A 13,718-nucleotide genomic window follows, 5' to 3' on the forward strand; every position below is an offset into this window, starting at 1 on the left:
GGATTTAAAATCAGTTTGATTACTGTTGTGAATATAATATCGTGCGTACTAAGTGTGCAACAACATGATTACCCGGTTAATCTGTACGTGGCTGAGCCACAACACAATAATCAAAAATACATGATAATAAATAGGAATATTGAAGAAAATACTGAAGATGTTTTGGAAAGGAAAAAACGAGATGCCACGACTGTACCGCCGCATCCTTTGGAAACGCATAAAAATATTAGTACATGGGTAATGTTCATTTCCTTATTAATTCAATGTCCCCTTTGTTTTGATTTTTCTAATCGTTCGCCGCCCGTATGATATGACAAACGTATGTGTTGTTGTTTTTCATGTAGATACGACGACTAGGTGTACCGACTACCGTGCAACATATTTGCATTACATACTTTCTTCTATATTTATCGCGTCATATCTACGACGTATCGTCGTACTGAGGGTGACGGATATTTACATTGAAGGGCATTTCGAGAGAATTATTTTAAGAATCATTACTTGCACAAATATTTCTAGTAAGAACTAAACAGTAGCTCTAATAAATCTTTAAATGTTCTTGGAAATTTTTGTATCCTTTTGATTACTATCTATTGTTTACGTAAATATCTTGATGGATATCAAAAAATATTCTGCTTAAATTTGAATGTTTTTATGAATCTTATTCTTAGCGTAGATATGTACAGTTTTTGTTGATAGAACAAAATATTTTAATCAATTTTTTAGACAAAGAAAACACATTTTTGGTTTATCAGGCTTATTATATTTGATTGATTGTGTAAATCTTAGTCACGCACTACAATAATAATAAGCTCCTCAATGATGATAAAGGTTATATCTATGATAAAGATTATAGGTACTTTTTTTGCATAAAATTTTGTTTTTTATATATAATAATTGCCTTCCCTATATGTGCAAAGATTTTTAATACTTAAAATTTTTTGATGTTCTTATTTTATTGAGCAGAACTGTAATATTTTATATTTCAATAAGAGTATTGCACTTTATTTGTGAATCAAATAAATAAAAAATTCAAGTGGTCAGAGTCAAGCCATAGCAAATTCAATTTCTTCTGTAAATCAATATTCAAAATTCTTTATTTGAAAAAAAAAAAATTATTACTAAATTGTGTTTATTAAAACAAGAAATTAATATGACGAAAACCTATAATTTTAAGATTTATAAGTTTTTTTCTAAAGATTAAGATTTTATATATTTTTTTTTTAAAATTATGCTGTGATATTTTGTAACCATTAAAATTTATGATATCATATCTTCAAGAAGTGTGATGTTTTTTAAAGAGGAAAGTTCTGATTTTTTGTTTGTTTGTAATGGCTAAAGGACAAAAACGAATGGACCAATTTTAAAAATTCTTTAAGCAATATAATGCTGCATTATCACTGAGTGACATAGGCTATATTTTAACTAGAGAAAAAAGAGCAGGAGAAATTCTGTAATCAAGAAAAAAAATGTAAGATATAAATATGAATGATTTTAATTTACATAACTGTTTTAATGACTAGACAACCCATCTCAACGATGGTCACCAGCAACTAATGGTCCACTGGGTCGGAGAAGGTTCAGATGTTATCATCTGCCTGGCAAGAGACTCCAGCTCTAGAAACAAAGGAATTGCTTCATCGTCAGCTCTTTACATATCCTATGATTATGGAAAGAACTTCACCAATAAGACAGAGAGCTTTCGACTTGGAGATGAAGCTGATAGTGGATATGCTCAGTTGGACAAGTTCTTTAATCATCCTAAATATCCCGAATTCGTAAGTATAATTTTTTTTGTATTTATCTGAATGAGATATCTGAATCACGAATATTGTAGTAATGTATATGTATCATATGAAATTAGAAATAATTTAAATGTTACAGAGTTTAATTTATTTACAAAAACAACAATCAAAGTACAGCACAGAAATAGTAGTTTTGTATGTTTTTTTTAAAGGTTTTAAGCACATGCTTATGCATGATGTGTCATTTTATTGAAAACTTATTTTGTCTAGACATACACTACAATACTTGATACTAAATATCTGCAAAAAACGCCGAAAACTAGACTAGTAGGTATGTATAGGTAATACACATTCTGTGAAAATTTCAAATGTGTACCAATTTATTTATTTAAATATTTATTTATTTATTTATTTATATATTACTTCTTGCATACATATAATCAAACACTTTTACCTAGTAAAAAAAAGGAAAAAACAAACAGTACAGAAATAAAATTAAACAAAAAGTAGTTACAATGGTAGCATGCAAAGGCAGTCTTATATGTACATACAGAGGAGTCTCGTTAGTAGTATAAAACCCAAATTAATAGCCTTTCTATTTTTTTAATAATCTGTCTTGTTTTTAAAATTAATGCAATCAAACAAATAATGCCTCGAGTTTCAAAATACTGCAATCAAGAGAGTTATTAAATAAATAACATAAAAAAATCGAACATTCGCGCGAATTAAGATAGCAAGCTAAGTGCTTTTATTAATAGAACAAAAACAAAACACGCATTGTTTTAGGTACTTACAATATTTTTAAAATCTATGCTGCTGTAAAAATAAAATTGGCAAACATTAATGCCTTATGAAAATGACTTTAACAAGGGCATCAATTTATGTATTCTTTGTGAAAAACGTCGAATGCAATGTAACTTGATCTTAATGTGTATCTCAATGACAGATTGGCGGTAGAATAGGCGATGTTGGTAGTGCAAGAGTCATTGAACTAAGCTACGCAATAAGTACCTACCGTTTGTGTCAAATTACCGCGTGCGGTCGTACTCGACGTTATGAGATGAAAATTTGAAACATTATGATATATTTATTTATATTTGACCAGTTTTATTGCGACTTCGCACGCGTAGAATTAATTTACTTCTAGCATAGATTGATAAATTCACTATAGAAGTTTATATAGTACTAGCTGACCTGGCGAACTTCGTATCGCCTAACACAAACTTTATCGTATGGTATTAAAGTTCAAATTGACTTTTAAGTATTATCACAAATCTTTTGTATGGGAGTATAGAAACGTGTTGTTTTTAGACTTTTTCAGGAAATTTAAAAATTTTTTTTTTGAATTTTTCTCTCTGTAAGAATCCATCCTCGTACTTCAAGGAATATTTTAAAAAAAAAATTAGCGAAATCGGTCCAACCGTTCTCGAGTTTTGCGCTTAGCAACACATTCAGCGACTCATTTTTATATTATAGATTAACTCTCCTTTAGATGTAAGAAAATTTTAAGTTATAATTTGAAATCTCAAAATTTGCACAGTAAATTTTATCTGATGCCGGTACGAATGTACAGATAAATAGACAACCAAAAATTGAATTGTTTTGTCTTCTATTACTCATAATACGTCTTTTCTAAATAAACATATGTCACATGCAGACATTGGCCACTTACAATTTTAATATAAAGATATTTCCAATATCTATAACGAAAAAAATCTATAAACCTTTATTAATTTAAGAAATATCCTTTGTATTGTGTTCCTTGTTATTAAGTTTATCTATGTTGCTCTTTTTAATAGAACGTTATTTATATCAAAAGAAAGTGTCAGAAGGCAGTCATAACATCTGATGGATTACTGTTTATATTTTCATATTTTTTAACCGACTTCCAAAAAAAGGAGGAGGTTCTCAATTCGACTGTATTTTTTTTTTTTTTTTTTTTTATGTTACATCAGAACTTTTGACCGGGTAGACCGATTTCGACAAATTTTATTTTAATCGAAAGGTGGTGTGTGCCAATTGGTCCCATTTAAATTTATTTGAGATCTAACAACTACTTTTCGTCGACCTACGTTGTATTATACCGTATAACTTTCTACTGGATGTACCGATTTTGATAATTCTTTTTTTGTTGGAAAGGGGATATCCCTAGTTTGGTACCATGATAAGGAAACCAAGATCTGATGATGGGATCCCAGAGAAATCGAGGGAAACTCTCGAAAATCCGCAATAACTTTTTACTGGGTGTGCCGATTTTGATAATTTTTAATTTAATCGAAAGCTGATGTTTGTCACGTAAATTTTATCGAGATCTGATGACTACTTTTTGAGTAAACTTTGATAACGCGTAGTTGCTTGACTATTTTTTCTTCGATCTACGTTGTATTACTTGTCGATGTAATTGAAGTCGGTTTTTTTTTCGTTTGCGAGCAAACACAATTATTTTTACCATTCTTGTTCTATTTTGATAAGAAATAGACAGTATAAAAGAGAGTACAGAGGTATAAAAATTATCGTAGTAAAAATAGTAGAAACAATACTAGTTCACTAACGCCGAGTTGTACGAAACAAAATTAAAATGTAAGAAGAGATTAAACTAATTTAATCATAAGAATTTCATACAATTCTTGCGATTAAATTAGTTTAATCACTACTTAAATTTTAATTTCTTTTCGTGCAACTCAGCGTAAGTGTCAATGATTACAGTAAAGTAAAATGCGATAATTTGTATTTAATTTTCATGCAAATGTAACAGTTATTTGTATGCTAATTTACTTATAGTCTACTTTTACTTTTATTGATAGGTAAATACTTTAAAGGCATTTTATATTAATCTTTTATTATTTTTAAGAACTTGTTAAGAATAGTATTTTAAATTAAATTAAATTTTTATAAATGAATTTTTTTTTCTTTGTTTTTGATAAATAAATATGTTTAACATACATGCATTTAATTTTTGTTTTGTAATAACACATCTGAAGAATACGTATGTAAATATAGGTGTATTACATTCAGACTGGAGGATCAAACTCAGAACCCTTAAGGTCAAAAACACAGCACACTGTGCCAACGGGCTGGTCAATTATTAATTTATACTTATATATTTTTTATTTTAGTGCGTCTTCGTCGATTCAACAAATAAGAAGCTCTATTACACACAAGATAATGGTCGGACAATACACAGATCAGATGTAAACTTCCATCCCAGTGAACTTGCCTTTGACGAAGAAATACCGAACAGATATGTTATTTTGGATAAGGTTAATGCAACACGAAACGTAAGTATTTTATATTGTTTTCCATGTATGATTTAGGTACAAATAAATAAAACTTATTTAACTAAATTGTAAATTCTTAGTATGTAGTGTTAAATATATAACATCTCAGCTTTTATCAAACAGTAGCTGACTCAACAGATGCACATTAAAGTTTAAATAGTCGTTAAGTTTATTGAAAACTTTCCATTTTTCTGTGACCTTTACGATCTTCTTAGAATCTTTGATGTTCAATCTTTCTTAAGGTATCATAAGGATTATTTTTGTAGTAAAAGTATATGACTTACAATTAGACAGCTTTTTAATCGACTTCAAAAAAAGGAGGAGTTTACTCAATTCGACCGTATATATATATTTATGTATGTTCGGGGATAACTCCGTCGTTTATGAACCAATTTTGATAATTCTTTTTTTGTTGGAAAGGAGATATCCCTAGTTTGGTACCATGATAGGAAACCAGGATCTGATGATGGGATCCCAGAGCAATCGAGGGAAACCCTCGAAAATTCGCATAACTTTTTACTGGGTGTACCGATTTTGATAATTTTTAATTAAATCGAAAGCTTATTTTTATCATATGGTCACATTTAAATTTCATCGAGATCTGATTATAATTTTTTGAGTAATCGTTGATAATGCGTATTTACTTGACTATTTTTCGTCTACCTACGTTGTGTTAGTTGTCGATAGAATTGAAGTCTGTTTTTTCTAGTTTGCTTGCAAACACAATTATTCTAAATAGTTATTTTCTACACTTATACATAATTCGATGTAGTACCAACATAACCGTGACGTGGTACCGTTAATATTACTAGCTGTACGTAATCTTAGCGGTCAAGGTCATTAGACTATTTTTTTAACTTAAATAACGGTCGATTAATATTCGATGCGAAGTACTGTAATTCGTTACAGAGTAGAAGTACTGTAGCTCATTACCCTTACCTTAGTATTCACAGCAGATTTTAATTCAATAATAAAATTAAAATTTTTAATTTTTTTTCGTAAAACCGTTTTACAGTTAACGTTTTTTTTTATATATAGATTTGCACGTACCTATTTTATAAATTAATTAATGAATAAATAAGAAGCGAAAATAAAATTTGGCGGCACAGTTCGTGTCTGTCTCGAGGGTAGGATTATGTCGGACTTGGTATTATTTAGCACTCGATTTATAAGTGAAAAAGATTAATTCAATTACTTTATTGTATTATATATGAATTAAACAATAATATATTATACCTCATACCTACGATTGAATCATCTATTATTGATTATACAACTTAATACTTTACTTATAAATGTTAAAAATAAAAAAAGTACGGTATCGAATATAATTTTTCTTGGTATGTTTTTACTAGATAGGTTTATTAGTCTACTTATAAGAGACTAGCTGTACCACGCGTTTTCACATGCGTTAATTTGAGGAAAAAATATCCTAGACTTTCCTTGGTAAATGGGCTATCCAATACAACAATAATTTTTCAAATCAAACCAGTAGTTCCTGAGATTAACGCGTTTAAAAAAAACAAACAAGCAAACCATTCAGTTTTATAATATTAAGTACTTAAGTAGTATAGATGTAAACAATAGTTATGATACATAGTTTTTTCCCTAATATATTGTTGATAAGTACTAGTGATGTGTTAATGCTATATTTAGATGGATACGATGTGTGCATCTTTTAGTTTTTTTTTTTAATATTTCGAAATGAAAAAGTTTCGTAATACAATCGAATAAATCGAAAATTGCAGCCTTGTGTTCTATGATCTATAGATATAATAAAATGCTAGGAAAGTCAAAACTGTATATTGAATATTTTTTTTAAAAGAATACTTGGGGTGTAATCTACAATCGATACCGAAGTCAAAAATATAGTTTTTAGAATTTTTGTCTGTTTGTCTGTCTGTGTCCGGGATAAACTCAAAAAGTACTGCATGGATTTACTTCAAATTTGGCAGGAATATTATTAAGAAGTCGGGTCAACATAATATAGGCTACAAATTATCACGCTATCACCTACGGGGAACGAGCAGTGAACCTTTATTTCTACAACGAATTCTGTAACAACATGTAATCTAACGACGCATATTTGAATGTTGTTATTATGTTAATAACCATGCTATAAGCTAGCTTCACACTATAAATAAAGACATTCTGTAATATTTAGTATCAGCATTGCACCCGTGCGAAGCCGGGGCGGGTCGCTAGTTGTTAATATAACAAAATTATTATAATACATTCTTCTATTCCAGCTCTATATGACCTTGGACGGCGGGAAAACGTTCAAGCTTATACAGAATTACGTGAAAACGTTTTTCTGGTCGTCCGGACCCGGTTTCCCTAACGTTTTCTATGTGGAAAGATGGAAGCCAGGCGGTAATAGCACGGTTCTTAGTGTCGACGATCCTACCAATATGGTCAACGCACACGAGTTGTTCGCAGACGCCAAGGATTTCCAGATAAAAGGAGATTTTATGTTCGCTACGAGACAATCTAAAGAGGTAAGTTTTTATTTGACTAATATTATTGTTGTAATTGTTATTTTTTCTTTTTTTTAGATTGTTTGTTGTCTGGAAATATGAAAAGTTAATTATTTAGATCGTCTAATCATGGATGATGTGTTTGTTATTTTCTTGCTCATTTATGTTAATGTAATTGAATCCTCTTTTGATATTTTTTTTTACGCAAGGATTAGTTATTTTCCTTCGATGTACAGAGCGGCCATTCAAGTATTACGTAAGCACTGAAGGGGGGTGGGGTTTGCTTATTTTTGACGACAGGAGGTTCGAAGGCTCTAGAATCTAGACTCTAGATGGTGGTTACGTCAGCATTATTGTATTTTATAATATTTTTTTCTGTTTATGCAAAATTTGGTAGGTTTTTTATTCAACCAAATATGGCTTCCCAAAGAAATCCACATAGATTTAAAAATGTATATAACAATGCTTACGTAAGCATAGGGGGAGCGGTAAGGTTTTGCTGACTTTCGCTGACTTTCGGGTGTTAAAAATTACTAAAATTCTGCTTAAATACTTGAATGAGCCCATAAATATAATGAATATCTTTTTAATTTATTGAATTTTTCTAAATTTATATTTTTCTAATATCTCGTTCAAAAATAGAAATAAACTTACGTTTTTCTTATTCTTTTTAATTTTTTATAATTTGTTTCCAACTTATAATTGTATGTAATCTTTGTGATAAGCAAGAATGCTTCATTCAAAGATAAAATTCGAACGGCTATCATTTGACCTTCCCGGTTTTTGTTTTCGTTTGTGATATAACTTTTTTACATAAAACTCCAATATTATAATTACATAGTTACATATGCACGCTACGGTGTTACTAAGTCACGAGCTAATAAAATACGAAACGTCGAAAAATTATTATTTTTTTTATATTTTTCCTTATGAGTGTTATGTTTGTCTTAAGAAAAGTTTTTTTTTTGTTTTACCATAAATATAATTTTTATTTTGGTTCTTATTTGCTACTCCATTAAGTTATTGGCCGTATAGTGAAATTATTTTACGTACTTAAAAACTTTAATTAGTTCAAGTGGGCGTTGATAGCTGTATCCGTAAGTCGTTGGAATTTTTCTCGTTAAAAATGGTTAGTGTCGAAGTTAACTTGTTAAAACTCAAACAGAATTATTAGATAAAAAACATGTCAAGCTTGCAGTGAAATTGTAAAACAAACTAATATATGTATAACATACGCACACGGTTGTCTGTTCTCGACTAAGGTGGGCAACTTAATGCTTGTGGTTTAGTTTCGCCAACCTGCATTGGAGCAGCGTGGTGGATTGAGCTTCTCCTAAATGGGGAAAGAGGCAGTGGGCTGAAGTGATTTATATAGTGAAATAAATAAGTTTACGTCCGTTTTCCTATAGTCTTGTTAGTTCGAACGTTATCGGAAAGTAGCAGGAAATTAAAAAAATCGGTCTATTTACGGCCACTTAATAGTATAATAATTTTTCATTGGCTTAGTTACGATTATTAGATTGATAGACGCCAATATAAACATACATAAAAGTATTTGTACTCCACTAACTTCTGCAACAACAAAATCATCATACATCATTCTAGACATACTCATTGCGTCGTCTGCCAGTTAGTCACACCTCGTGTTGTATTAAGTAGAATATTAGGCTATTAGCTAAATATTGGCTCAAATGGCCTTGACATTTTAAGCTATGAAAGTAAGATTTCTACATTTCATATTAACTATTACATACGTTTACATTTACATATTAATTATAATGATATGATATTAACTAAATTGTGGTACCCATGATATTTAATTATTTTATTCGAAAATGCTTTGACGTTTTAGTTTTAAAATTTTATGCTAGTTTGTTCAGTGGTTTTATGGCTTGCCTTTGATACTAAAAACGTCCTTGCTTGCAGTTTATTTGATATTTTAAATTTCAAAATAGGGTATTGTTTTTTTTTTAATTTACAAAGAGGTATAGTTATTATTAACCAGAACATACTTATATGCAAACTTTGTCCTGTAACAATATTCCAGTATGCGCTTAAAGCTATTGAAATTACGTAACGTGAATGAACGGTGAAAAAAAAACGAATATAATATATATAAGTCGGTGGTGAGTGAATTTGACTATCAAAAGAAAAAAAAAGCGAAAGGTTCTATTATCACTTAATAATTGACTGTTGAGTTGTTTTGAGTTTGACAATAATGAACACGAACAAAATTATTTAATTTGGTGTAGTCGCTTGGAAGTACATTTTTGTGATTATTTTTTTAACCCAAAAAGAGGGGTGTTATAAGTTTGACGTGTCTGTCTGTCTGTCTGTGGCTCCTTAGCTCGCGAACGGATGAAGCGATTTCAATTTGTTTTTTTTAACTTAATTATTAATACTCGTACATACTTAGGTACTTTAAGATTGAGTTTCTTTAATTATTTTTTACTTTTTAAAGGCAACTCAGGTTATTGTGTCGGGGTTTTTTTTTTAATTTTTAATTTAATTTTTATTATGTTAAAAAAATAATTATACTAAATTTGACCAATTCCAGCTTCAAAACTTTTAAGATACCCATAAAAGTTTTGTTCGCACATTTCAACTTCTCAATAGTTGAATTTCAAAAACAGAAAAACAACATAAGTGCTCAAAATAAGTTTTTATTCTCTTAGCCTTTAAAATGACACGTCTCGTATAAACTGTTGTTTCTATCCAAACACTTCGCAAAACCCACTTTAAGGCACTCAAGCTTGAAAATAAAGTTCAATATTTCGACAAGTTATAAAAAGTAACACCGTTTGTAATAGGATATATTTTTTATATAGAACACTTCCACTTACTTTTACTTTACGTTATACTAGATTTAAAAGGAAATTGGTTACAATCCTCAGTAGAAGAATCTGGTAAATTTTGTTCAAAAAAGTTAGTTTGGATACCCACATTTGGAAGATATCTCTCCTGATAAGATCTTGTTACATTTTTTATTGCGCACTAATACGAGTGTAAGCTTGATTTGTCATGTGTAGTCATGTACCTACTATTGATAATATACGAACAATAAAATAAAAATAAGATATGTAAAATATTCCACGGTAAAATATAATAATTATAACAATTCTTAAACGTGATGTGCATTGAAATATGCGAAATAATCTATTTATAAAAATGAGAAGTTTCTTAATGTATTTTGTATACAAGTATCTTGAGCATACCATACATATAAAATTAAAGCAAATCTACAAAATAAATTAATGAGGAAACACAACAAAATACATAATTATATATATATAAATAATATTTGTTAGTTTAAACGATTCTCGGGGTTTTGACATATGAAAAATTGTTTGTATTATTCGATCGAATACTACGCCCCGCTAGTGGTCCAGTTATCACTAAATTTCCACTTAACGCGAGGAAGTTGTTAGTAAAGTGAATAATACGAAACGAATTTGTCCCCACTGCTTGTGGTCCTTCAAGTCTAGAGTGTTCGCGCTAAATCACTTCTATGACCTCTGTGACCTGACCCGGGTTTTATACATAGATTTTACTATTTTATTACCATAGTTAATTACTATATGTTATGCGGCATATGTTGGAGGTTAACGTTGTATTACTTTTTTAATGAACATTTATTGCACGTATATGGCATATATTCATATATTGATATTGAAATGAAAATACGGTATTAGGTTAATGTTTTTTTTTATTGTATGTTATTTTTCTATTGCCATTCTCCTTAAAATTAAAGTATTTAAAAATAACTATATAGACAAGGCATATACTTGCAAAGTACGTAGCGTACACAGCTATATTATTAATATTTTTTTTAATTCTAAGAATTAAACCAACTTGTGTGAGCGAGTGAAGCAAAAAGATTCTCATTAACTATTATACGCACTGATAGAATATTCGCGATTAATGTACGTTAATGTTACATATAGAGAGGAAATTTAAACAAGTTTTTATTAAATAATGTCATAGTTGAATATAATAATAATTATTTAAAAGTAACGTCATTTGGTTTTTAGTATAACTAGCTGTGTCCGCGGCTTCGCCCGCGTTGAAATCAGTGTGTCACAAAGTTTTCCCGGCAAACTTCCAGCGAAACTCTCATTAAAATCGGCTTAGCCGTTCGGTAAACCTTCCTCTTGAAGTCCTCTCTCCATTGGTAAAACCGCATGAAAGTCCGTTCAGTAGATTTTGAGGGAATCGATCACATACACTTTTGGGGTCTTTGTTTTATAATACACTAACTGTTGCCTGCAACTACGTCCGCGTGGTTATGAAGATATGCATTACTATCAAGATGTTTAACGCAAATTATTTTTTTTATTTCAGTCACTTGAAATGCTTATCACACTGAGTAACTTTTTAAAAGGCACAATTTGGTATAATTTAATAGTTATTTTTATAAAACCTCTCTATACAGCACATTTTCAGGTTTATTTTCAGGCTTCAGTATAAATAACCTATCAGGCGAACTCATAGCTGCTGTATATGTTTCATACAAACTATCAACCCTAATTAAACCCCCTTAGCGGTGGAATATCGCAAAATCCGTTCTTTGCGGACGTCTACTAACTATAATCTACCTACCTGCTAAATTTCATCTTTGTCCATCCTGGATGGATGGACCATCCAGCGGTTTTTGAGTTCTCGTGATGAGTGAGTCAGTGACCTTTCTCTTTTATATATATATAGGTTACGATGCATTATTTGGACATCTTGTCACCATCTATAGAGCATACATTTTAAATTTAAAGTCTCTTACTTCAAAAACATAGGACGTTCATACAAAGTTTCAAAACCCATTTTATCACCTTAGGGGTTGAGTTTCGTACAATTAGTTCTTAACGGATGTCTACGCCTTATAAGGAACCTACCTGCCAAAGTTCAAGTTTTTAGGTGTTATAGTTTCGGTGATTTCGTGATGAGTCAACCTACCATCCCCCTTTTTAACCCTAAAAGGGAGTTGTTTTCTAAAGATAGATTATTTGGACACCTTCTCTCCATCTATAGAGCATACATTTTAAATTTCAACTCTCTTACTTCAAAAACACGACTTTCATACAAACTTCCAACCCCAAAAAAATTTTGAGACTTCTGACAAAAAAACCGCGACAAGTCTTTTGACAGTCCTCTCTTGATGTTAACTTTACACTACTTAAAGAATTTTGAAGAAACCTAAACAGATGGAAATTGGAGGGTGCAAGATTGGAACTATAGTAATATGGTGGATGTATTAAGACTTCCCAGTTAAACTCTCTTAATTTTTATTGAGTGGCTAAAAACGTATGTGGCCGGGCCTTGTCGTGAACATTTTCTTTTGATTAATTCTGGCCGCTTATCCTTAATTTCTTGCTTAAGTCTCATCAGCTGTAGTAACAGTAGAAATCCGAATCGATGGTTTTGACTGACGGTAAAAGCTCTTAGTAAATAATACTTAACATCACAAATACGAAATGTATTCTAAAAGAGCGAAAGCGGGAAATAGCGACCCACTTTTATTTAAAAATTTGTTTTTGTGATAAACATAAGAAATTTAATATATGGTATGTAATTTAAATATCTCATTTTTTAACCCAATAGCAATTTTACTTAGAAAGCCAGGCAAGGAGAATAGGCTATATAAGAAAGGCTTCATTATTGTCTTAAGATATACTGCCTAATCTTTAGGCCCCTTCATTTCTCCCATGACTCCAGATCGATTATTTTTTCTCCTTTTTTTTCTAATTGCACTCGTGATTTTTATTCAAAAAGCCAGTTCATATTTATTATTATTATGTCGGTAAAATCGGAAAATATTATTCATATTTTATCAATATGTAATTCGTATTTAAATATGATTTCCAAAAACCACGATTTACTAAAAATACCGAGCTAAGCTCGGTCACCCAGGTACTAAAGCTTAAAAAGACATAAGGTAGGAATAAAATGGTATGTGTGGTATGTGGCTGTTGCGCTGGCGGTTGCGGATTCTATCCTCGCACATGACAAACATTTGTATTAGCCACACAGATGTTTGTCGTGGTCTGGATGTTCGTGGAGTCCTTGTGGGTCTGCCCCCCGGGCCTCGGAGAGCACGTTAAGCCGTAGGTCCTGGTTGTTATTATGAGCGATTACTATTGCAGCGTGGTGGATTAAGCTCTAATCCTTCCCCTACATGGGGAAAGAGGCCTATGCCCAGTAGTGGGATATTACAGGCTGTAGCGTAA

General features: G+C 30.7%; 1 protein-coding gene across 1 annotated transcript in view; it reads left to right on the top strand.

Moving 5' to 3' along the window:
* Positions 1–385: 385 nt before the first annotated feature.
* Positions 386–13,718, top strand: part of LOC123661233 (sortilin-related receptor-like) — a 60,060-nt gene continuing 46,727 nt past the window's right edge. Inside the window, exons 1-3 of the mRNA XM_045596220.1 lie at positions 386–1,778; positions 4,862–5,023; positions 7,273–7,521. Of these exons, the coding sequence (XP_045452176.1) occupies positions 1,557–1,778; positions 4,862–5,023; positions 7,273–7,521 (633 nt within the window). The 5' untranslated portion in view covers positions 386–1,556. The remainder of the gene's footprint in view (positions 1,779–4,861; positions 5,024–7,272; positions 7,522–13,718) is intronic.

This window comes from Melitaea cinxia, chromosome 16 (assembly GCF_905220565.1).
Source record: "Melitaea cinxia chromosome 16, ilMelCinx1.1, whole genome shotgun sequence".
NCBI classification, from domain to species: domain Eukaryota; kingdom Metazoa; phylum Arthropoda; class Insecta; order Lepidoptera; family Nymphalidae; genus Melitaea; species Melitaea cinxia.